The sequence below is a fragment of the Artemia sp. Qi Xiang Cuo genome, chromosome 5 (assembly GCF_049724085.1).
Source record: "Artemia sp. Qi Xiang Cuo chromosome 5, ASM4972408v1, whole genome shotgun sequence".
Taxonomy (NCBI): Eukaryota; Metazoa; Arthropoda; class Branchiopoda; order Anostraca; family Artemiidae; genus Artemia; species Artemia sp. Qi Xiang Cuo.
In genome coordinates this window covers 44,313,643-44,341,182 of record NC_142798.1, presented here as the reverse complement: position 1 = coordinate 44,341,182, position 27,540 = coordinate 44,313,643, and the positions used below count along the sequence as shown (strand labels likewise).

At 37.2% G+C, this 27,540-nt stretch overlaps 1 protein-coding gene across 4 annotated transcripts in view; it reads right to left on the bottom strand.

Annotated features, from left to right (window-relative positions):
* LOC148952171 (ankyrin repeat and BTB/POZ domain-containing protein 2) overlaps positions 1-27,540 on the bottom strand; it is a 321,201-nt gene that overhangs the window by 63,542 nt on the left and 230,119 nt on the right. For all 4 annotated transcript variants that reach the window (XM_089089639.1, XM_089089641.1, XM_089089640.1 and 1 more), the window contains 2 exons: positions 3,739-3,826; positions 903-1,147 (listed from right to left, as the gene is read on the bottom strand). In XM_089089639.1, the coding sequence (XP_088945765.1) occupies positions 903-1,147; positions 3,739-3,826 (333 nt within the window). The remainder of the gene's footprint in view (positions 1-902; positions 1,148-3,738; positions 3,827-27,540) is intronic.

Sequence of the window (27,540 nt, the reverse complement as noted above, 5' to 3'; positions counted from 1 at the left end):
AAAAGAAGTTTTTCAACTGAAAGTAAGGAGCAACATCAAAACTTAAAACGACAGAAAACATTACGTATATGATTGGGTTCACCCCCTAGTCAATACCTTGCTCTTTAAGCCAAAGATTATTTAGAGCTTTAAGCCAAAGACTTTCATAAGAGCTATTTATTCTAATTAACGGCATTTGTGATTAAGAAGTCATTTTTAAAGAATTGGAACAAAATTCGAACTTTGGCTTAAAGAGCAAGGTATTGACTAGGGGACGAACCCTCTAATAAACGTATTAAAAATATATGAATATAGAAGTTCGTTACGTAAGTTAATTCTTAAGTTACGTATATTTATAACTAATAAAAACGCGTAAATAAAATTAAACAGGTTTCGAGAAAGCCATTTACTCAATTAAAAGTAAAATTAATATTCAAATTTTGTTTTAATTATTCATATACGGTGAGCCAAAATCAAAACCTGCATTAATTCAAAAACGTTCAAAAATTAAATAAAAATAACAAGTTTTTTTTAATTGAAAATAAGGAACGGCGTTAAAACTTAAATCGAAAAAAAATTAACCCGTGTATGAAAGGGGGTGCCCACTCCTCAACACCTCGCTCTTTACGCTAAAGTTTGACTTTCTCACAACTCTGTTTTTTTAGCAATGAAACACTTTAGCGTAAAGAGCGAGGCGTTGAGGAGGGGACAGCCCCTTTCATATACGGAATAATTTCTGTTCGTTTTAAGTTTTAACGTTGTTCCTTACTTTCAGTTAAAAAAACTTGTTTTTTTTATTTAACTCACAATGAGAGAGGATTCCTCAAAAATAGCTTTTGTAGTGGGCTTTATATTTACATAATTTACAAGACGATGGTGACATTTGTAAATAGGAAATTGATTCTAATCTGGAAATTATTTACCTATTGTATGAGTCAACCCAAACGAACTCGTCAGCAGCTGTGACGTTGGTATTAACTGTTTCTAAGGAACTGTGTCGAACTAGACGACGCACTGGTTCACTCATTTCACTGCCACTCATGCTAGAGTATGTCGATGTCGAGTAATTGGTGCGAGCACTGCCATGAGATCGGAGTGTAAGCTGCTCGATTGCATATTTTATATCTTCAAGTCCGCTTGCTTGTTCCAACTGTATAGTTAGGTCATCCTGAGAAAATAGGTAATGGTTAATTCCCAGTGATCCTAACTTGCGTGATGAAGTTAGGGTCAAAATTTTCAGTAAACTAATTAAGGTAAAATACAGTTGGTGAAGATAATAATATAGTATATCTTCAATACCGTGACAACTTTGGTTACAATTCCGTTATATGGTGAGATTTATATCTATATATTGCTGGCAGAAAGAGGGACAATCAACTCCCTCTAATCGTCTGGTTTTCATGAGACAGAAAATTAGAATGCTACTTATTATGAAGTTTTGCATTATAAACTTTACAAGAGTCAAAATTTAGGCTAAGAAACTAAAAATTAAATAGCAGACCTATTGCTTTATTTTATCACCAAAAGATTTAAATAATAGTTGAAAAATTGCATCATAACTCAAAAACATCCATGGAGTCTGTAAAACTCAACCGGTAACGTACATAGGATCTCTTTCGGGGGTCCAACAATGAAAAAAAGATTCTCTTGATAATTTGAAAAGGAATTGTCAAGATATTCGGGATATTTTGGGAAATCACGGGGAAGGATGGGGGGCAAGCCCAAAACCCTTTGCCCTTTCACCATCTGTGTACGTGCATGCCCTCAGTGGCTCAACTGCCAAAAACTTTTTTTCTATGAGGTTTATTTACCAAAAACGTACATCTGGGAATAAACAGATCATTTACTTAGGGATAGGTTGAATTGGATATTTATAATAATTTCATTGATTTCAGTTTCTGAGATATTTCCTCGTATTTTCAGTTTTCGCAAATTTTCTTTTGCCTATGGCGGTTTTTATCAATCTATGGTCTAAGAACATTCAAACAGCCCCGGACAACCATTTAAGGGGTCCTAAAATAACTTTGCCCCCAACCAATGGAACAAAAAGTACGTATGTCTTACGAGTATCCCTTTTCTAGTTCGACCAAAAAGTCTTTATTTGAGACCACAATTACTCTGAAACAAAGCTGAGTCCATGGTAGAAAAAAAAATTAGAACCTCGCTTTATGGGGCTCTCTATGAGTAAGTTTTTAAACCATAAGTCACGACACAACAAGAAACAAATAAATAAACAATGCAGGATTTGTATAAAGTTCATCGCCAACAGGAATAAGTAATGTCTTTTTGTATGGTAGTTCTGGCAAAAACTTAAACGTGTTGATTCAGTTTCATTGTGAATCATTTCATTCTATATTTCATGATTCAGTGCTCCGTTTAATTTTTTTTCCCGTGTTTTGACCAAAGTATGTTTAATCTAGGCTTAGACATCTAGTTGAAAAATTCACCTTGTAAAATGAAATAGCAAAATCTGGCCTAGAATTGCTTAGAAATTTCTGACATAGAAAAATATAGCAGTTTCTGGCATGAAAGTTCTAGTTTACCTAGAAACACTAGTTCGCTGTTTGTAGATGCTTTTTTTAGTTCAATTCGACGTCTTCAAGGTCGTACCCAGGGGGGGGGGTTAAAACCCCTCCCGATTTTTTTGACTCGTAAAAACGTAACAAAAATGGATATAAACAAATTTTGTATGCGTTTTTTGAGGTTTTTTGTGTAAAATCCCCCACCCCCCGAAAAAAAATCTTTGAGTAAAACCCCCTCCGAAAAAAAATCCTAGGTACGGCCTTGGACGTCGTAAACCGTGGAAACTTGCACAACCATGCATATGTTTAAAATTAGGACAAATAGGGAATTCTATTTTTAATGATGAATGTTCCCGTATGCAGATATGTAATTTTTGGTAGCGGCGGGCACCAAAGTAAAAAAAAAACAAAATGGGTGAAAATTGGCAAAATTTAAGCTAAAACATATCACATTAAACAACCAAAGAAGGGCTGGCTTTCTTTTGAAGGTGGTTGTCTTTAGGAATCAACAATGTTGTTTAATTTGAACAGTGTTGTTAAATTTAACCATCGAAGTTTACTTATTCATTTTGACCGTTCAGTGTGACAATACTGAACAAAATGTAGCACTTTCCAAGAACTTCATAATTTTGAAACAAACACAAGAAAAATCTTATAAAACTGTATTTACAGGTGGGTCCTTGGGGGACAAAAAGCACCGCTTATAGATCCTTTTCCGTGATATCAATGCTCTTTTTAGGGATAATTACAAGGTCATGAGTCATCCTGTATCGTATCAGTTATCTCCGAAGAACTCCTGTGTGGTGCATGGGCTAACCATTCCTAAGCATAATTCGACTTTAAAGTGGCAGTAAAAATCCAAATCTCTTTTGTATTTTTGTTTACCCATCATTCCTTTAAAAAAAACATTTATATTTCAAATACTGGAAGTCTCTTTTTTGCTCGTCATATTTCTTTTGCATTTAATTAAAGGCTTTGTTTAATTAAAAGTCTAAAAACCAATGAAACGTCTAGAGCTCATTAATTTCACGAAAATATTCATGCTGTTAATTGGATAAGTACTAATCACTGGCATTAGAGACAATACAAATGAGAAGCTATGAATTTATTCGATTGTTCCCTCATACAAATTAAACGAAGGCTCTAAAAAAAAACTCACTTCAAAGATTTACTGACACGCAATATCACCTGACTTATTTTGGTAAGAAACACAAGAAACAAAACAGTTATACTTTACCTTTGTTTGACTTCTATGCCTTGTCCTTGGTGGTATCGCCTTCCTTAGACCGCATTTTATGGTTGGAGAGACTACAGTAGAGCCAAGTCTACATTGAAAAAGAAGAAAATTAGCTCTGAAAAATATATTGAGAGCAAATCTAAACCTAGTCTGCAAAGGCGCACTGAGTGTGATTTTAAGTAGATTATTTTATAAAGTTAGGTAATTGACATAAAATTAATTCAGCGATATCAATTAAAATACAGCGTGTCTACAGCGAAACCATTAGATTTTAGTGTGTTCTCAATGCTGCAAAACTAGACCTATAGAGAAGGAACTTTAATCAGACATACAAGTCACCTGGGCCATATATTAAAAAAGAAGATCCCGCTATTCAACCTTAATTCAAACGCAGCGTGATGACATGACAGATGTATAATTTGTGTTCGATTTTCGTTGAGACTCCACCAATATTTTTGGATAGACGATGCCAAGGGCTTCCGTAGTCTGGGTAACCCACCGTAGTGATATAGACCCCGTCCTTCACCTCACTGCTGCAAAAAAAATCCAATGCTGCCATGCGAAGAGAACTTGGCGACGAGTTCATTCGCTTACATCCTTCTGCCCACCGTCATGGAAAGTTTTCATCCCCAGCTTCTCAAAACACCGAACAGTGGGGTGAGTTCGGGTTAAAGAAAAAGATTATGTTTTTTTTTTTTGCAAAATTCACACTTCAGAAAATGTGCATTTGATAATACGATGAACCTTATCTTTATTTTTTTTAGACATTGAATAAACTAAACTTTGATCATCAAACAGTTCCTGGCAGGGATACGTTCGATTAATCGAATAAGCGTATGATTGCAATTAATTCTCTGTTTTTAATTAAATTGTAATCGAAACGTAATCAATTTTCTAATGTGAAAAGTAATCGTAATCGAATCTTGATCGTCCATTTCTTGTAATTAATCTCTCAAATAAGCTAGACAAATACAGCTAACTGAAAGATTTGACGAAAAAATGTTTTCGTCACGTTTGCAGCTTGTTGCTGAGGTAGAAGTCATAGAGGTAACGAGATAGAAGAGTTACAGGTAACGCAAAGAAGCTGAAGGCATTACTTCAGGCGTGGCCAAGGTCTTGTCAACTTTTTGTTGAAGCAGTAAGACAGCTTCCGATTTTCTCCAATAGCACAGTTTCATTCTAGCCACAATTGATCCCGCTGAAATTCACAACTAGAGACCGATCGTTCTATTCTAAGGGTCCTCTGTTACTTTTCAAACTGCATTTCAAGAGAGTGGATATAACCCATTCTAAAAGGCCCCTGCTATAACAGTTTGTGTCATTGCTTCAGTCCATTGAAGAACTGACAATGAGTTTAATCCGAAGGGTAACACATCATCTATACTTATTTCATCAATCATGGATCTGATGAGACTGATTTGATGAGATTGTTCGAAATCTAGCCAATTCACTTAATGTGCCTAAACTTAAGATTGAGCTCAAAGGCCCTTAAGATTAAGGCTCTACAAAGGACACAGAAGAGGTAATTAGAGCCTTTTGCTCTAAAAAAAACCTTATAGAATTTCTTGAAAAATATTCAAACGAAATCAGCGAAATTTTTAAAAGATCTGTCAAAAATGCCGTTCGTCTGAATTTACCATAGTCTAGATAAAATTGATAAGACATTAAAATCAAAGGATTTACCACTCTTAGCAACTGCTGAACATCTCGGAGTGCCATTCTATCCGCCACACCTCTTCACGCCATGCTCTGCATACTTCAGGCCACGTGTGCAGAGTATGCCACACATGGTCTACCTGGTGTGCATGTTTTTTGTTTTTTTTATTGGATAACACCTTGGCACAAATACAGTGTTTCGGTAGAAGCCAAACGTTCACATTTTTTGGGGGGTCCGATCAGTTTAATATTACCTACCTATCCTTTGAAGATTACACTTTCGCTTTGAAAACCAAATCAAACACTATGTCTGCCTTGCCCTTTATGTTTGTTCTGTCATTGCTTATATGATTTCATCAATTGAAGTCCGTCACTCTGTCAGTACTATAATTTCAAGTGCTCAATAAAGGAAAGAAATTATTTGATCAACGCATAAGGCTTGATTGAATTATAATCAATATTTTTCTGTCTCGAATTTTTGATATTATGATCATTCCTTTTCGGAAAGTATTAATTATATTATCCGTTCTTTTTATGATGTGACTCACCACCCAGGCACGTAAGCAGAAACTAGAGGGGGGCAGCGCAAAAGACTCAAAATGTAAAAAAGCGTATTATATAAAAGAAAATACAGGACAAGAAGGGATTGTGGATAAATTGTTTGAATCATGGTATATCAGGAGAAAGGTCAGACCCGGAGGCTTTTTTGGTGTCTGTCAGCACCATTCTTCGACAGTTGGTTTTAGTTCAGCCTTATACCATCTAACCAAGTATTTTTAAATCGGAAGAAATTAAACTCGAATTTATGATTAGAATCTGTCACACGATTGAAATTCTTTTAAAACAGGTATATACGCTACGTAGCATCAACAGTATTTGCAATAGTAATGGGGAATAATTTTAATATCCAAAACCACAGAATAATTCCAATGTGTCCTACAAAAAATATACAAATGCTACCAAATCCAGAAATTTATGCTGGGCATGTCTTCAGGACACCCCCATCTAACAAAAGAATATCGATATTGCCCGGGTTTGCCCATAATTCCTAATACTTTCAATTAAATCCCTTATTTGTTGTCGTTTTTACGAAGTTTGTCCACTAAAAATGCCAGACCCGCAAAATAAATTCATGTGCATGTGCCTGTCGAAGTTTGGTCTTTTTTTCTTTCACTGAATTCATTCGAATACATTAAACGTAATTAATTAGTTCTAATTGCACTTTCCATCTAAAGAATTGAGAACATTTCATAATTATTATCACGGACGCCAATTCGGGAAAGAGTAAAAGACTGTGACGCCAAAGATTTGACAATTATTAAAATAGGTGCCAAAATGGGAGTTCCCTGGGAGGGTCAAGATTTTAAAATTCTTCACCCACCCGGGAAAATTCTTGGATCCTATTCCACCCTCCTGCTGGATAATATTAAATAAAATATCTTACCAGCGAACAGGGCTGTTTTCAGTATTTCTTTTCGGATGGGGGGGGGGGGCACACAAAAAAAAACTAAAAAACACATAACAATTTTGTTTATATTCATTTTGTCATGTTTTACGATTTGGACAAACATTCTGGGGGGGGGATTCAACCCCCCTGGATATGGCCCTATTAGCGAAGCGTTTCTTTAGCTTGATAGCCACTTGTTTGTATTATCTTACACCTGCTCATATCAATCAGACCATGCTGAGACCCGATTACCTGATGATAAATAATTAATGACCATCCGGTCGTTATTGATCAGTAAGGAACCTAAAACCATTTTTTAAAATCTGAATCTGAATAAACTTTTCTAGTGAGGCTATTGTAGCCTAAGCATGCAATTGCATTTAATAAACTTTACAGCGTGTGCACAGTGAGCGGTTGGCATTTTACAGATGGACATAAAGAAAACCATTTTTTGTCAGTCAAATATTTGATTGATCTTTGCATGTGATATCATAGCCATCTATGTGTGGTCTGTGGCTCACATGATCATTAGCTTTTGGTTATTTTAAAGACACGGTTGGAAAGTTAGAATGGAAGAGTAAGAAGAGAGTATGGAAAACCTGTAAGAGTGAAAACTCGTATTAGTTCCGTTGCCCTGCAAATCTTGAGGCTAATTTAAAAAACAAGAAAAACGGGTACTTCTGTATTATCTGTAACACACGTGAGAAGTGAAGTTGGTTAATGAAATAAAACAAAATAGGATAAAAGTATAATAAGGTACTGGTGTCTTTTGCGGGCACCGCGATAGACTGTATCAAGGAAACCAGTCACGAAACCCGTCAAACGGGCTTTTTGCAAGAGACCACTATAGATAAATGATTACAAAGCCGTGGTTTCTCAATGAGTTACAATATTTAAACGATTGTTTTTTGGGGTTTAGGGAGGGGAGGTACATAGGTCAAGTTACGTATTTAATATATACTATGCTTTATCCCCCACCCCTAATGTACAAATATATAGCCCAAATTTGTTTCTAAACTATTATATATTCATCTTATTTTATTTCATTTGCATTAACCAAACTTGACTTCTTCGTGGTGCTCGTATAATGCACCAGTACCTATAATAGTTTAGAAACAAATTTTGGCTATATATTTGCACATCAGGGGGTGGGGGGTAAAGCATAGCATATATTAAATACGTAACCTAACCTAGGTACCTCCCCCCCCCCCCTAAACCTAAAAAAAACAATCGTTTAAATATTGTAAACGCAGTGATAAATCACTGTTTGCAATCCTCAGCATAGGAATTGTCCATTGAAAGAAACCTGTTTGACTAGTTTCTTTAGCATGTTCGCTGTACAATATCACTCGTGTGTTACAGATAACACAACAGTGCCGAAAAACGTTAGTTACATCAAACCTTAGCACTAACCCTTAAAACACATTGCATAAAAAAAAAAAAATGATAAAACAGACACTGGGAGAGGAGGTATATTATAGAGCTGGGCTATTTAGGGATGATATTAAGTGGACAATTTCTTGTATGCCACCTGGGGAAAGAAGAAGATAGTTGGGAAGGCTTAGAATGAAAAGTGGTCCTTGTAGTTGCTCGATGTGCTGAGAGTGGGAGGAAAATGTTTTGCATTTTCTGGGGAAGTATGAAGGGTTAAGGGATTTGTGTAAGGAGACTTTTGGAGTGGATGAGGGGGATGAGCCTTGGGTGGAACAACTGTTGGGAAATGGGAGTTTTATTAGTAATAGGAAACTGTTGCGGCTGAGGGTTTTAACCCACCGTGAGGTTGCTATATGACGTTGTTTGTTTGTATTAGTGTTTTTGAATCATGTTTCTCTATATGTATATATATGAATATATATATATATATATATATATATATATATATATATATATATATATATATATATATATATATATATATATATATATATATATATATATATATATATATATATATATATATATATATATATATATATATATGTGTGTGTGTGTGTGTGTGTGTGTGTGTGTTTTGTTAGTTCCCACTATTTTTTTGTAAATTTTTGCCAATAGTTACAGTTGGTCCATAATGCCAAATGTTGCCCATTTGAAAACAAATCAGCAAACTTTTATACATAATTAAGGGCTGTGCCCAGGAATTGGGGGGGGGGGGAGGGCTGGGATACAATTGTGCTGGTAGTGGTTATTATGTTTGGAAAGAGTATTGAATGAAAAACCAAATGTATATTTTTTTGTTCTATCTGATTTGGGCGTTAAGAAATTATTAACAAAATAGGTTATAACAGATGAAAACTTAGAGGAAGGGGCTACGGCCACACTTAAGAATTGAGATTTGAACGGCTTTTCCAACAGTTTCTTATTTTTTCTCAGTAAGTTCCCAATTTTTGGCATCTTTTAAGTTCGGTCCTCTTAAATGCCCCTGTGCCCTTCCGAAGAGAAAATTATTCGACCTCGCCAGAGTTATAAGAAAAGATAACAGGGCAAACAATGTTAAGTTTTTGAACAGTTTATGCATACGAAACTTCTAATCTGTGTTTTATCTTTCTTCTACTGATGCATCTTCTCAAGCTGTATTTTTCTGCGTTTCTTATATTTTATTGTATTATTCTGTTCAAACAATTGTAACATAATCTTTTTTATCGTATATAGTAGCCTAGTATTTAGTTAAGGCATTTTAGCCAATGCCTAACAAATAATCCGTTCAGTTGAACAGTTAAGTAATCTTTAATGTTCGAAAGTTGTTACTCTTTCATCAACAAAAAAGGGGGGCTAGAATTTAGAGTCGAAATTTGTAGCTTTAAAATGCATTTTTTTAAAATAATTATTATGGCTTTTATGACCTTCATGTTATTGCTCAGTAGATTTGTGTAAATAGGAATCAATATCACCTTGGCATTAAGAGGGGGATGACCCAGAACACCCTGGATCAACCACTATCCCCTCAGTACCTCCGCCACCAATTAAAGCATTCCAATTTCCATGCCATACAACTAATTGTTGCCTTAGATAGTATCTAGAGTCAAACGTCTCAGTAGAAAGGGGGGTAAAGGTCGTGACGGGAGTCCATATATGGGCATAGAGTCCCTAGGGAGAACACCTGTGCTGTCAGTCCCAATCCCACACCAAATATGGGCATGAAATCCCCAGGGAGAATGATTGCATAATCGAAGTGGGTCAATGACCTCTTTTTTTCCAAAGGTCGATTTATTTGTTGTTGTTGTTTTGGCCAAGTGCACGCTCGGGGCGAATGTTATGATCCAGGAATAGGAAACAGGATCACGTGTCTCCTTCTAAACCAATCAGAGGCTCGCTTACATGTTAGCGGCGGAGGATTGCAGAGAATATGAGGAAAGGATTTTTACTATAGTTTTATTAGTCTGTGAATAGAATTCAAAGGAGTGAAAAGAACAGTTTCGACTTTATTCATTTGGATGTATATTTGTGTGTTGATAACGGTGAGTGGAATGTTTACCCTATTAGAATTTGAGAGTGGAGTTGATGGCAATAATACAAGAGCACCAAACATTGCGGTGGAAATTACGAGAGGATCACGGCTTTGTCTGGAATGGGACGGAGTATATGCAAGATATGTGATATTCTTGAGCAAATTTAAAATGGAGGATCAATTATGTTTCGCTGCAAAAGTTGATATAGCACATGTGAATAGAATTCAATGTGCTTTCAGTGCATTAGTTAAACATATCGAAGACAATAAACTGTATTGCTAATTGTCCATTCTTAGCATTATTGTTGTTGAAATTATTCAATAAAATTTTTTCGAAATCGAAAATGTTCCTCTTCTTGTCTGGTTAGGTTAGGTTCGAGCTAACGAATCAGGGTCAGTCTAGAGTCATCAGTCAGAGTGAAAGGATTGAAAAATGAATAAATCTGAGAAAGAGAGAATTAGATCAAATCCAGCGTTTATGGAAAAACATTTGATTTTGGTTGATGATTTTCTCGGGTTATCTCTTCAATGCTGGATATTCTCTCAGGAAGCTCTTGACAATAAAATGAAGACTGATTCTTCCCAATTGAACAATTGTTTGAACCTTTTAAAATTTAATTAAAATGCTTATGCTTAATTTATTTATATATTAATTGGAACAAAGCAGAATCATATCGTGGATACACTTTTGAAAACATTGCCAATGGATTCAGTGTAGATGGGTCCACCATTCAAAAGAGGTAATGTCACAGAGTTACTTCTCTCTCCATTCCCCTCACTGAATTTATCGAGTGAGGACGATCAGTTTTGTTTTACCTGTGAGAGAGTTAACATTGGAAACCGAAAAATGTTCTATACATGTCAATTATACATGTACACTCTTGGCAGTTGGACTCAATATGGGAATTGTACAATTATTGATGACTATAGTGAAAAGTGTAAATTATGTAATCCTTGTAAATTGCATAGAGGCTATGCAGTACAAATTAAAGGGTGTAATTCTTGTCTTGAGGAGATTTGTGACTCTCACCCTAGAGGACACCTGTGCTCCAATTGTCACCATGATAAATGTGATCAGTGGGAGAATACTTACCCCGCTATGATTGGAAAGAATCCCAAACGTGATTTTAGTTTATTTCTACCAGATTGGTATCGTCGTGGATTTTAATTATTCTGGGAGGAAGAATCTGGTCTACGATTCAACTGTTGGGGTAACAAGACAATTTGGTTTCTACGTCACCGTTGTGACGACACTGCCTACTATGACTATAAACCAAGTGATTTTTATTTGGCAGTTACCGAATGTGATTCACCATTTGAAAACACTGTATGTGATATTGCTTCAAATAGACACATTGAAACTCATGAATTTCATAATATGAATGCAAATAGTATCATTGACTATACAAAGAGATATGACAAGAGTGAAGTTACATTATACTGTAGAAAATGTGACCCTGACTTTGCAGTCAATCAAGATCAATATACAGTGAATCCAAATGATTTACCGGCATTAGTGGTTCACGACATTTGCCTATACATCGAAGAAGAAGAAGAAATCTAAAGTGAAGATTTAAAGACATTGTTGTATATATATACATTTTATTAATAAACAAATTTACAAACATTTTTTAAGCACTTTACTCTTCGGGCACTGAAATCAATACTGTACAGGTCCGAGAGGATATTTTCCACCAGGAAGTCGTTCAGACGTGGATTGTCACTATAAATGTGGATAAACTGCTTGTAAGTATAGCCGCGACATCCGAATACAAAATATAGTATTGTATGGAAGCCACGGGTTTTAGTCGTTAGATCCTGCACCCTCTTTCGATTTTGAATAATAATTTTTCCACTGCTCTCAATAAAGTTGTTGATGTTGTGCGTGTAAAATGTTTAGGGTAGACCAAGAGGATAAACAAATTCAATCGTCGTAATTGTTTGAAAGATGCACAGCCAATGACTCATCAAGACAGTCGATGGAGTACTATTAACAATAATTAAGCTATTGTTGACACTTTGAATTTTTCCAAGATAGTCCGAGGGCAGACCATAAGATTTGTACTGGGACATGTAGGGATCCATATTAAATACATTAATTATTTGACTGGTGTTCATGGTGCCAAGTCTAGTAGAACACTGCCTTCGGGTGTAATTTACCAATAGGCTTCATATTGATTTAGTGAGATTAGTGCAATACTTTAAGCCAATGGATCGGCAAAGGTACACTCTAAACGCACGTTCCCCTTACGTACTATGATCATATCCTGTTTACCAGACAAATCTAGCACAATGATACCATGTGTTTTGGCAAGCATATCCTCGGTTATGCCATTTTCAAATAGTTGAAAGTCGTGATCTAGGGTTTGCATCGTCAACTCATACAATGTTTTATAAAATTTCTCAAAAGATAGAATTTAGAGTGGGATACCATTTACTTTGCACAGAAGAGATGAAAGTCAAAACATCTCGAATGTCTATGGGCATTCAGTCCATGATCCTATTGCACTAGTTCTTTTCACAAATGCCAGAGCGAATTATCATGGGATTTCACCATTGATAAAGGATGTATCGGTGAAGGTGCGTGAGCCCATGGCAATATGAAGTTGATTGGTGATTGTATGAGGAACAAGTAGTTTAATATTATTTCCATTGGCTCTCAGTTTTTTCACTGCCAAAGCAACAGAACTCATGACCTGTTGTTTGCGTACATGAAGTATTGCCGAGGTGATGGAGAGACTTACATCAGGATTGGCAGCAAGTTCTTTTCTCAATATGAAATTGGATGGTGCAAGCGTCAGTTTTATATCCACTTTCACATTGGGTGGTAGCCATTGGGGTATATTAAATATTTCATGATATATTTTTCCAACTAGATGTAATTCACTAGTTGTAGCATTTTTAAGTGCATCTGTACTATCAATATTAGTAATATATTCATATCCATTGGATGTAACTCTCAATTCCTTGTATGACTTGGGTGTCATCAGCATGAATTGCATATAGCTTGTATAATTTGAGAGATTATTGCTTGTGCTCACCAGCGTGCCATTGATGTAGACACTAATTTGACGAAATAAATTATGTAATATACAATTTTCATAGGATATTCCATCGCCCCGAATTGGCATTGTATTATCGGATTTCTGGACTTTAATTTGTAAATCTATAAATGTTGAAGACATATCCATAAAGTAGTCTTCATTGGAATAAATTTGAAAGTGAATATTATCGGAGAGGGGTTGCTGTGGATAGAATTGTTCATAGTATCCATGCTTGACACTCACATCAACATTTTCAGCATTGAATAGATTCAATGAGGCGGTGATTGAAGGGTGAGAATCCTTATGCGGTAGGTAGGACATCTTAAGAGAAGAAATCTAGTTTCGATCTAACAATTCTCTTCCTGGGGCTTCTTCTTCTGTTTACACTACGTGTCGGACTTTTCCTTCTTTTCTTTGAAAAGAGGTCTGATGTCTTTTGTTACCAACATGAGTGGAGACTGATGAGTGCTGCAGTGTTTTTAGACCTTTTTAAGCCTATGCCATTTTGTTTTAATCTTTCCCCAAAAGTTCGCGCACTGGATCTGAGATTTTCCGTAGCAATTTTTTTAAAAACCTCGCCAGAGCCCCAATCGTATAGTGTAGAGGATGCAAAACCTGTCGCAGCCGGTACAAGATATTTTCTAGCCAGTGGTAGTGAAGAGCGAAACAGCTTAGCAAACCAACTGCCAAGGCCGTAGCCAGACATTAACAAGCGCCCATTGTAATAGTCCATTCCATTGCCCTATTGTCTTCGGCCAAGAGTGTTAACATAGCAGTTAATATCAGGACAAGTGAATACCCCTTTTCTATTAGACATCTTGTTGAATTTGAACGATGGGGCGGAAATGGCATGTAATCACAGCCAAACCTTTTGAAATCGCTATGGGATCACCCAATTCAGTTCTTAGTGTTAACTGACAGAGTTCCAAATAGGAAGTGTTTACGGGAATATACTGAAGATGCTTTATATTGTAGTGGTGAATATCCTCTTGATTGGTTTTTCGTTCAAGAACTCGTAGGAGGGGTAGGGGAACATTTGAATTACCAACCCGAGATGTTTCCACAAATGAAGCGAGGATAAATATACAAGTGTCCGTGGAGAAGGCAGGTGGGTAGTCAGCAAAAATGAAATTAGTATTTCCGGCACTTTTACCATTGATTATATTGAGCTTAAAGCCAAGAACATCCTTTAGATTATCATTGAGAATAACCTTTTCGTTGGCAATAGGTGAACTAATGTAGATGTTGCCCTCCTCCTTTGAATAGTTGAAATGAAAAGCTCCTTATTTACGATCGGAATTTCTTTTATTAATAGAACGACATAAATCAGTTATACAGGTGAGTTCCTCGTAGGGTAATTCAATATATGGATAATCCATCCAATTGATTTTTTGAATTTGTTCTTGATCACCTGATGATGGTGGCGGCCAATCATAGGGTCTAATTTTTATTTCATATTTATGATCTTTTCTCAGGATCTCATAAGTATTTTTGAAAATACAGTCGACAAGAGCCACTTCATACTTTCCATCGAATTTGATGGGGGGGGGGAGAGTTTCGTCCAAAAATCACTTGTTCTATTCAAGTCATTGTAGAGAGGATCAGAAACATTGGACATTAAAGTAACATAGAAATCATTGGGCATTGTCAATATCTTCAGCACTGACCCAAGAATCAAAAGCAGAGTTGTATCCTAGCCAGCGAACAAGCAACTGTCTCTTGCCCCTACGAGTACGACTCTAATATCTTTTCAGTTTGATAAATTTCACTAGTGTTTCTAACTTTTTGTAGTTCATATTCATAAAAACCGCCGAGAATCTCATCATCTTTGGTGTCTCGCAGTCGATATGTCGTGGGCTCGGTGTCCAGGATTTTGGACACGTTAAAAAGTTCGGTGCTCCATAAATAATTCCCCTTTTCAAACATATTGGTGGTTCTATCAATTCGAACAGTATCACCAACATTGAATTTCTTCTTCACATTTTTTTTCTTTTTCATCATTGGAGCATTGATTTAGAAAAGCATCAAATGTATTTTCACTGCAGTGAACATCCCGAGGGCTTGAGTTGGACAGAGATCGATGGGGTCGATGGTTGTATATCCCCATGATTTTATCTAAATCCTGAATAAAAGCAGATGTATTTTTCAGTGTGCAATATCTTGAAATTAATAGACGAATCGTTCTTATTAATCGTTCAGCCAATGCAGCCTTTATCGGGCTGTGACTATGATAAAGTGTTGTATTATATTTCAATAGAACCTTTTGCAAATGGGATTAACAAATTCACTACCACGATCCGATTGAATTTTTCTATAGCAATCCTGTCCAAGAATACTTTCAATGGCATGAGCAACTTCAACACCTCTCTTTGACCGTAATGGAATGGCATAGGCATAGCGACTAAAGACACTGATTGACACCAGAATATATTTGTAGGGTGCATTGTGACGCCGTTGAATTGCATCTAAAGTTAAAAGATCCATTTGCATTAAATGCAGAGGGAAAAAGGCTTTAGTTCGTCGATATTTTTTGTCGCGAAGCCTGTGATTCCGGTGCAGTGTGTAACTCGGTTCATTCTCTAGATACTCTTTTGCTTTTTTTAATGTGGTGCCGGAGACAACTTTAGAAAGCGTTTAGGGAGAACTTAAACTTCCCGCTTCACCAATATTTTCATAGACACCTTTCAGAACTTCATCCATTTTGAACGCAAACACGTAGCGTAATGTCCACTCCCCTTTTGCACACTGGAAGGTGAATCAATTTGTCTTCGCTTTTGACTAGCAGCCACAGGTGTTATAAAATCATTGCTGCTGCTGCTGCTACTGATGGTATTTTTAAATATTGAATCTTCTTCTTTTTTTAATGGTGATTTAGGTGTTGTTGGAGGACTATATTCTATTAGTTTCTTTAGAATTTGCTTATTGCCAATAAGGCTTCTAGGAGAGTTCGATGCAGTTAGAAAGGTGTATAGATTATTGTCAAATGATAAAAGTCCTTTACGATTCGTCACCATATGACAAATTAAATCAACTAGATTATAACGTTTTCCCTGAATCATAATTCGTTTCCCTGTGCTGTCAACTTAAAATTGATGCTCATCACCAGTTTCCGACATAAGATATGATAATACTCTTTTACTCTGTTCACGATAGGTCAGTGGCAATAGGTTTCCAATTTTCGACACAATTGAATTCAATTCCTTCTCCTTTGATTGCACTGCTGCTGCTGCAGAATCTTGAGGAGATGTTTCCTGTTTAGAGGGATCGGTGGTGGCGGTGGGTCTCTCACGATAAGGTTTATGTTTGTCCACACGTCGCAATGCATTTTGATGTAAAAGCAGTTTTTGTCACCGGCAATATTCTCATCATTAATGAATTTGCTTAGATTGTCTTCAAAATGTTCGACGGGCGAGAGGACAAGTTCAAATGGTGTCAATTTATAGGTTTTAGCCATTCTCTCTCTAGAGAAAACTGTTTACAAGTCCTGCAATTATTGGCAGTAAAAGTGTGAAAAAGCTACCGCCTGCTTGAAGGAGCCGTTTTCTTTTAAAATTTTTTCCCTTGTTTTTACAAGCCAAGGCGCGTACAGTGGAATGATGTTGCTTTGTCTGTTGTCTAACACCTTCTGACAGTTGAACATTGCCCTCAGTTGAATTTATACAAAGTTCAGATATTAGGTTAATGAAATCATCATCGACACTAGTTTTGGATATGACCTTCCTGAGTGGAGGTATTGAAGTGCTTAAAATGGAAAATATATGATGCTATTCGTGTATTTTCTTCAGTGCCATAATGGCAACTAATAGTCTTTTCTACTGTTCACCGGAAGATATACTGTAATTTCATTGTCGAAAATGTCGGTGACTACACGTAGATCCTCGGGTGTGCTCTGATTAAGATCCAAAAAAATGTATCCGTAGGGCTTATTAGTCGCCTAAGTGTATGCTGACAACAGCAATTTAGGGGCGCCAGGGTATATCTGTTTATTGAGAGTTTTTAGCGAGCTAGAATTACGAACAACTCGATAGATAATATAGATAGTGCAATTCAAAGCAAGGGTTCGCATGCATTTGCTCTGATGAAACACATTGTGTAGAACTAGGGTTATGGAAACGTGTTCATGGTGGGAGCGAACGGTGAACAGTTGTAGCATTTCCTGTGAGAACTGTTTAATGGATTCAGCCAAATCATCAATAATCAGCCACGAGTTCGGTTCAATACTATTGAAAACATCAAGTCCCCGTGAATTGTATTGGTATGGCTGTGGCAATAGCTTTTATTTGATCATAGGACTCCTGCCAAATACTATAGCAATAGTAGATTTTTTTCGGCTTTTCCAAAAACATTTTCTGACAATTTAGAATTATTTTAGCTAAAAGTGTTGTTTTCCCCGACATTAAGGGCCCACACAGAAACGCTCTGAAGGGTGTTTTAAATTGATACATGCTGCTGCTGCTGCTGTTGACAACAGTCGGACTACAACTAACTGTAAATCATACGTGTCCAATGAATAAGTAGTAGCAATAATTTTCCCATAGATCTATCTACGTTAACAAGAACAACAAAAAAAACAATATTTCATGGTCATTTATTCAACATGAAAACTCTATCTGTCAACATGAACAACAACAACAACAATGATAAGAATAACACTTGTTCAACAAGAACATGACAAAAAACAATATTTTATGGTCATTTATTTACAACATGAAAACTATATTTGTTCAACACGAACAACAACAACAACATAAAAATAACACTTTATGTTCAACAAGAACCTGACAATATTTCATGGTCATTTATTTTCAACATGAAAACTCTATTTGTTCAACATGAACAATGATAAAAATGACACTTTATGTACAACATAAAAAAACACTTTTTGTTCATCAACATGAACAGCAAGAGCAAGATCAACAACACTTTTTGTCTTAAAACACTTTTTTTTTGTCCCGCAAGAACAATTTATGTACATTAGTAGAGTAGCACACTTTTCTGTACAACAACAACACTTGAAAACAACAGAAAAAAAAACCTTGGAACATGAACTAGCGCAGTTGAACATTATGAATTTAAATGGGGAGACCCCCCCACCCCCCAGTAGCCGTGGGGCTGAAGGCCGGCCGCGGGCGGGACCCCCCAACCCCCGGGGCCGAAGGCCGGCCGCGGGCGGGACCCCCCACACCCCGGGGCCAGCCGCGGGAAGGGCCCCCCCACCCCCCAAAAACTGTACAATAGCTGTCGTCACTGCTGCAGGTTAGCTTGGGTTAGTTGAGGTTGGGTTAAGGTGAGATTGGGTTAGTTAATTTATGAAAGGTTGATGGTGGTTGGGTTAGTTGGTTAGTTGGTTTGGTTAGTTGGTTATGTTAATTTATCCAGACCAAGTTGATTGCGATAGTCTATGCATTCAACTCGGTCTGAAATACGGTAGTGGCCATGAGGCAGGACACTCACACCATTCTCGAGCACATTGTCGGATATACACGACATTGCATTTTTTTCCACTCTTACAGTATAGTTTCTATACTGTAGAGAGCTAATTGCAAGCACTTGTGCTCTCGGCACTAAGCTACTTTCTACACAGTCTCTGTACACGCTCATGTTGAAATTGCTCTTTACAAAGTGTGTAGGCACCCCTTTACACGCCTGTTTTTCATCCCCACTATGCGTTTTAACGTAATAAACTTTAGGACCCGGGAACACCCCCCTGGATATCAAATCACTCCCCGTCTCTGATTTTAACATTAATAGTTGGTTGGGGGCTTGACGTTTCACCAACTCGGGGTAGAGGGACGAATTCCGGTTGGTGAAATCCATCCGCGAGCTGATGTGTTCCCCTTTTTCTAAATCCCCCAATAAATCCTCGGTTTTTTACCTTTAACAGCAGAGAATCTGTATCCCCATAGTAAACTTGAACCTCCCCCTCCCGTGGCCATTCCACCTTGCCTACATTGTAAAAAAACGACAACATGAGCTTTTTGGAAATTTCTAGTACTGAACTACCTCCTGCTATATTCTTGTTCAGTACCACATTTCGCTTTTTCCTGTGTAGAAGAACCATGCCAGCCTCTATGCTCGTGAACGATGTAAAATTAGGGTCGGCAATAATTCGTGCACACTCTAGAGGGTCAGTCACAACGTCGCAGCGAGATCTGTTACGTACGCTTTCACACATTTTGCCAAACGCTGAATTTAGAATGAGTTTGTACATTTCCTTCTCTACTTTGGAGTTTGTCCTAGAACATTTATGAACAAAAGTGTGGATAAACGTCTTCAAATAAGGTTTCTGATTGAATTGCAGGACCCTAGGTATTATGGTGATCTTGAAGCCATTTTTCACCATCCAGTGCAAAAGCACATGGTGAACAACGATATTCTCCTTAGGGTCCAAATCAGCAATCAGTTTTTGCTTAGAGGGGGTCCAGTGCATCCCCATATCCATAACCAATGATCGATTGTAGGGGTTCAGTGAGTCCCTGCTCACGGGTCGATTGATACAGGGAAAAACAAAATCTCTGACTGAATCGTGAAGCGCCAGTGGAATGTGCCCGTCAATTTCAAAGAAACAATCCTTGTGGCCCATTGTCCTCGACGGTGGTAATGTCGGGGAACTCACAAGGTTTCTCAAGCTATTGATTGTTACCAAACGGCAAAGAGTAGTGAGACATTGCCGAGAGGTACAATGAGTTCATGTCCAAGAACAGTGCATTTGACTTTGCACCGGTGCTGCTGTTTTGTCCGCTCGGATCAGTTGAAAAAACTCGATTCCCATGAAAAACCTAACCTCCTTTCATTGAACGCTCTAAAAAAAGTTACTGATCTGCATCGGTGATTAGGCCTATTTCCTCCCTACTAATTTTTAAAATCAAATCCATCACCAAATGTGGCGTGGAAAACTAATAACCTATATCTAGCCCGAACTCTGAATAGATTTGGTCTGTGTTCTAACAGACTATGTCCAACAGAGTTAAAACGTCACTGGTCAAGTATAGTCTACAATAATCCCACCCATTTTTACAATTCCCCTTAGCCCACACCTTCTTGGCAAACTCATAGTCCTCGGCTGTGCATTCACTACTGGTCAGTGAATTGTAAAAAGATTCAATTGGAGGTAGTTTCACCTCGCTTAAGCGAGCGCCAGAACAGTAATAGTCATATGCGTATACACCTTTGCAGGTCAATAGGTCATACATTTCACTGTCTGGAAAGTGCTGTTTAAGGAAGAGAAAGCTATCAAAATTGTCGCTTTTCTGCACTTGAATCAATTGACTCAATGCCTTGGGACAAAAACTAAAGGAATTTAAAAACCTGATTTTATTCCAACACGTATGTCCATTATTTACTACCTGCCATTTCAGCTCGAGAAGCAACAACTTCTCGGCCGATTTGGGAATAATGTTATAGGTAAATGAATTATTTACCAATGGACTATCTACTCCCCCTCCCTCCCTATGCATACGTGCCAGTGCCGGTAAAATAAATTTTAAATCATAATTTGAATTGTGAATAAAAACAGGGATAAAAAACTGTTGGCTAACATTTAAGTTACACGATTGATGTGCTACCCCTCTAAAATTACTACCCCCCGCAGAGCGCTTCTGCCCCACGTGATTATGATCTCTGCCTTTCCCCCTCCCCCTCTTTTCCCTTTAGTACCTTTATCCCCCTCTTCAAATTCCCCCTTACAAACCCAACATATTTTTTGATTTTTAATCGCGAGACGATCCTCTGCAGACAACACCATAGGATAATGTGTATTTTTCAAACAAAAAATAGCGCCATTAGCTGTGCCAATTAATTTAGTCAGTGCCTTGATCATGCACTCCCCCTCATCCAATGTTTCTACTATTTCTAACAACTGCATGGTGTTAGAACTGTCTCTTTGGGCATGCGATTAAGAAACTGCAATAGCTTGATATTCTTTGACTCGGTTTGAAAATTAAGGATCGTTCATTTCCACCAGCTTAGCTTCAAAATCCAAAGATATTTTTTTGCACTGGAGGAGGGTGAATTGAAAATTTTTAAAACGTAAAATAGCCCTATTCCCTGGAAACCTTTTCCGCTGTTTGGTAGCCATGCCGTCTACAATGCTTCACATGACTTTGCAGCTTTAATTCTGTCAAAAATCTAGAGAGGCATGTTGGACAGTATAAACGTACCCCCCCCCCCCCCGCCCCTTACCCTCCCCCAGAACTCTACTGATGTCTGTAATAGGATTGAAATGGCCAATTGAATTGGCAAAGTCACTAGATGGTGGTATGTACAACAGCCAAACCCAGTGTGTGACCAAATCAATCGACGGTCCGCTTACAGGGAAGACCATTCATTTCTTTTTTGAGCGAGCCCCATCTTCAAATTCAGTTTCATACTGAACCTCAGTAACGCCGATATTTAAATGGGCATTAGCCCTTTCAAAAATGTCAATAGATCTTAGCGTTACTGGGTATTTTCCCTCTAAACAAGTGAAATCTACAATGGGAAAATTGGACCCTTACTTCCCATGTACAGCCCAATAGTCTAAATTCGTCTTGGTAGCGTGACGTGCTAGAGGCTCGAATGCTGATATGAGGAAAGCGTACTTGAAACATTTTTGGCCTGTTTCAAAACAGATCCGCTGGACGCCTTGACACCCCTCTAAATCAGGATGTTATTTTAAAACTGTACCCTTATCCCTATGCCCCCCTCTTAAAATAAAATCTGTTTTAAATTTACAGATAATCACGCTTAAATTTTCAACATAAAGAACTACAGACCCGCTCCCATTTTCATTAAAATTCTCAAGATTCGTAATAATATGACCTACCCACTCACAAAAAACACCCTCAAAATTTTCTAAATTCGGATAGATCGAACGCATCTCTGAGTGTATATAATGGTGGTAAACTTCACTTTTCCCCTCATTTAAATAGAACACCTTTAAAACAATAGAAACCTTAATTGAATCCCTCCCCCTCCCCATAATTGAATTTGATTCTCCAGCAGTGCACGAATTCTATCTACCTAGTCATGCACAATTTCTATGGGGCCAAACACAAAATTACCACACAAAAGCGAATTAAATGGGTCACCAAAAGTCGCAGTGTAGACAACTATTGCATTTAAAATTGTATTTGATAACTGAAATTCGGGAAAAGTCAAATTGGACATTACCCCCCCCCCCCCCCCCCTCTTATATATTATCAACACCCCTCCCCAGCCACTTTTTTCAATACGAGGGGGCGGGGAATAAACATAATAAGAGGGACCGGGCATCAGTTTATAGGGTACGAGAGAAGGAGTCCCTGGTACATGCGTTGGCATATAATCAACCAGCGGCAAGGTGTTTTGACTCAAGTCCCCCTGATCAACTGCGCTATAATCTACATTAAAATAATCAGTTAAAAACTCTTCAATATTATCTGGAATTTCCAGTGAATTACCACTCCATGGTGAATTGCTGTGGAAGTCCACCGGTGTGTCCTCTCCTTCACCAACTGACGAGCAGGGGGGAGATGGCGAACATGGGTCCAATGCAACCTATAAATGAAAAATAGCTTATTTTCAATGGTTTCAAAACACCCCTAGTTTTTTTAAATTGGATTATTATTTAAAATATGCTTAGTAGCATTGAATTCCCTACTCAATCGATATTCTGTAAGTTCCAGCTTAATACATTTTTAAAAAATCACATAGAAGTCAATACTTAAAGAAAATATAAAACTCTTTAAATAGAATGCAATACTTAACGAAAATCTAAAACGCTTCACATAGTAGGCGATACTTAATTACAATCTACAACGCTTTAAATAGAAAACACTTTTATTTTGGTCAAACACCTCCCCCCTCACTTTCTACCATTTAATGGTCCCCTCCAAGCGGCCCCGCGAGCGACTGCAGCGCGTCCCGCGGCGCTTCCCGGGTCCCGCGGCACTTCCCGGTAGCCATAGTGACCGCCATACTTCCCGGGTCCCGCGGCGCAAAAAGCTATCTTTTTCTTAGAAATTCCAGCCCCATACTTTTCATGTGAAGAAACAGTTTTGTTTTTTTACTTTACAATGATGGTGATAGAATTTAGGCATGGCCCCCTCCCCCATTTCAGTAATGTCCTAAGTATATTGTTAGACCTTAATTTGAAAATAACTCGTTTCACTTCTTCAAATAGAGATTGCGTAGGTCTGCGCTTAATTATTTCAATTGTCTGAAAAACCGTTTAAATTTGATGGAGAAAAACAATCCCCCTCCCCCCCCCTTTCAGCAATGTCATAAAAATATTGTTAGCAATTATTTTTGGAGAATAACATGTTTCGCTCTTACATAGAATATAGAATTCCAATGTCCTAAATATCTATCGCTAATTTTTCAGACGAAATCAGTTTCTCCGCTATTTTCAGACAAACACATAATTACGTAAAAAGCATTGAAAACCTAGATTGCCTAACCTAAATGCTAATGTAAACAAAACAGGAAAAGGGGTGACAAAACTATTTATAAGCTTGCGCGGAGCTTTATGTCAAAAATTAAAACTATAATATTCTAGTAATAAACAGAATTTTGAGATAAAAAGGCTCTGTAACAGTAATTGACTGGAAATTAGCTAAAAATATTATTAAGAGATAGCAAAGAGATAGCAACAGTTTATTGGCCTACAGTGGGGGGCAAGAAAAAATTGGAAAGATTAGAAAAAGAGAGTGATTTGACAAAGCAAAAAAAAATTACATTATATTTAGATATCTCTGAGGGCGGGGGGAGCAGAGAAATTTAAAACAATGGTTGGGGTCGGGGGGGTAACATTTTAATATCTCTGAGACACTTTTACTGCGCGATGAAAAATGGCTATGTTTAGATATACCTGATAAGTTAGGTAAGAAAAAATGCTCACATTTGCAAATTCCGGCTGTATTTGAGTGCCAGATGGTCCGGGTAGCGCGTGTTGGAGGGCAACCTCATTATCATGTATAGGCGGGGCAGCTCCTAAGACCCTCGACAATGTCTGATAAGGGGGTGACGGGCTATTTCATGATCTTGCGTAGGTGGGGCTTCGGCATTGTAGTTATCCGCCCACTCTCTCTTTAACTTTCTGCCAGGCTGCATTGGGGCAGCCTCACCCTCTCTTGCTCTCTTAGATGGAGGGGGCACACATTCTTCACAATTGTCCTTAAAAGAAGAGAAAAATTTAGTATGGAAAATATTTTCCCCCTTTTTTAAAGAAGGAAAATTAGTATCCCCACCCCCACTACCCATAATTGTGTGTATAACATATTTATCACAAAGAAGCCCTCTAAGCCAAAAGCAAAGAAAAAGGTAAAATTTGCGAGAAATGCCCCTATTTTTACATTGCTGAGAAATTTTTTTAAATGTTTCCCGTCTATAGGCTTTTAAAATAGAAAAAAGATTGTTAGCCTAGCAGCTTATAGGCCTAAATTACAATCTTGATGTAAATGGCATCTATGCAGTATACATAATAAAGCTATCTTTTTTTCTTAGAAACCCTCGGTCCTCTTACTGCCCTAACGCGAAGAAATAGTTTTGTTTTTTCACTTTACAATGATGACGATAGAATTGAGGCATGTCCCCCTCCCCCCCTTTCAGCAATGTCCTAAATATATTGTTAGACCTTAATTTGAAAATAACTCGTTTCACTTCTCCAAATACAGATTGCGTAGGCCAGAGCTTAATTATTGCAATTGTCTGAAAAAACCGTTTTAATTTGATGGAGAACAACAATCCCCCTCCCCCCTTTTTCAGCAATGTCATTAAAATATTGTTAGCAATTATTTTTGGAGAATAACTTGTTTCGCTCTTGCAGAGAATATAGAATTATAATGTCCTAGATATTTATCACTAATTCTTCAAACAATTAGTTCTCCGCTATTTTCAGACAAACACAGAATTATACAAAAAGCATTGAAAACCTAAATTGCCTAACCTAGCCGCTAATGTAAACAAAACAGGAAAAGGGGTGACAAAACTATTTATAAGCTTGCGCGGAGCTTTATGTCAAAACAGAGCGGCACAATGCCTAAAGAATTGACAGAAGTCAGTTACAGAAAAGATCACAATACAGAAAAGCAAGAATTTTATCGAAAAAAGAAAATTATTTCTATTGCGAGAGTTATACTTGTAAAAACATTGGGGTTTTTGATGGGGGTTTATGTGGTAAAAAGAATATATTTTATGTTTTCTAGCGAGTATAAAGATAGCATAGTGGAGTTTGTATTGTGGGGGAGGGGATTTACTTAGATATACTGGAGGGTGACCAAGGAAAATAATTTTATTTGAAAATAAAAAATGAAAATGTACTTAAACAGAACTTACATTGTAAATTGAGGTTGTCAAGGCTTCAAGCTCATCAATAATATTCATTCTTGTTTCCACTGTGTCACAATACTTTCTGATAATTTAATCACAATACATGTCCGTTATATATGAAATCTCAAGGGCGAATTGTTATGTAATGGGGAAAACCATATGTAAGCGAGCCTCTGATTGGTCTAGAAGGATATGTAAGCGAGCCTCTGATTGGTCTAGAAGGAAACACATAAACCTGTTTCCTATTCCTGGATCTTAGCTTTCGACCCTAGCGTGCACTTGGCCAAACAACAACAACAAATAAATCGACCTTTGGAAAAAAGAGGGCATTTACCCACTCCGATTACGCTATAATTTGCCCTGGGGATTCCAGGCCCATATTTGGTGTGGGATTGGGACTGACAGCACAGGTGTTCTCCCTAGGGACTCTATGCCCATATATGGACTCCCGTCACGACCTTTACCCCCCTTTCAACTCGTCTCTATGTTCTAGTTTCGAGACAAACTGTTGTCATAAATAGTTTGCTTGTAGATGGTAATGAATAAACAAAACTATGTAAAATGGAAGAATTACAAGGAAGACAAGCTTTCAAACAATTTCTTTGGTCGTTTTTTTGGACATCAGAATTTATCAATAAGAATTTCGGGTTCGGTGGTTTTAGGCAAAAAAAAAAAATAAAGCAAGTATCATAGTTGCTATAAATGTAATCCCCTATTTTAGAGCAGTATAAAACAAAGGCTTGACTTAGATAACAAACGTAGTTTGGCAAGGATTCAGCATAAAATGTGGCTTTAGTTTTAAAAATTGATAGAAGTTGCGATGAGTAACTTGTGTAAGTTGAAAACAACTATGGTCAATTTTTCTTTTCAAAATTGGTGAAAATAGGGGGGGGGGCATTTTTTGTGTATATACAACCTTGGAAAATATCAACCAACTCGATAACTGCTTTACAGTGCATAACGTCAGCATAAATTCTGAGTACAATTACTGCCAAATCAATGATAATACTATTAAGAAGGAAACTAAAATAGTTACATCCATGGCTCAGCTGCCGTGGATTAATAAATCGTACCGAACTGTATTCATCATCTGATTTGCTTAATTTTACCAGGCAATTTTAACTAGAAATAGAACTTCAAGTAAATACATAACTCAAAACCTGGCTTGTATTGGAGCACAAATTAAGCCCGAGGGCCATCCCTTAGACGTTATCCATTTGATTAGAGCAGAGCCCGAAGTCAAGTAACTTAAAGTGAATATGCTGCCCTGTATGACCATCTTTTACTTTTACTTAAAAGCTCATAAGCCCCCCCCCCCTCCATCCGTAGATAAAAAAAGTTGAACATGGTCCTTCTTGAATTTAAGTACTTAAATGCAAACATCAATATTACCCATCATCAATCTCAGTGGCTCTTGAAAATTGCAATGAGTCTTGGTAACGAGAGAATACAGTACCTTCATTATACATCATAAAACAAATCACCTTTTATTCCTTTTTCAGGAAAATGAAATAATAAAAAGGAAGTAAAGTCGAAACTCTCACGGATAGTTTCATGCTAATGAAATTTAATTTTCGTTTAATAGTTTTTTTAAATTATATTTTACATGATATGATATTCATAAATAAGGTATTCGTTGTGCAATTCTCTTCATAAAAAGAAAACTTTAACACTATAGAAATTTTAACACAGCCAATTATATTTTTTTCGACTAAAATTTTTGTGGTTAACATCAGTTGGTTCAGACATATTTCTGCTTAAATGCATCTTAACTAATAAAAATATCCCTGGAGCTTCGATTCCCTCATTGGCTTCTTTATTCCTTCTCAACTAAAGCACATAACCAGGGCTTTGTAGGGTACGGGATTAGGGAGGAGGGGACACAACTTTTAAGGATGAAAAAAATGAATAATATGGATTTT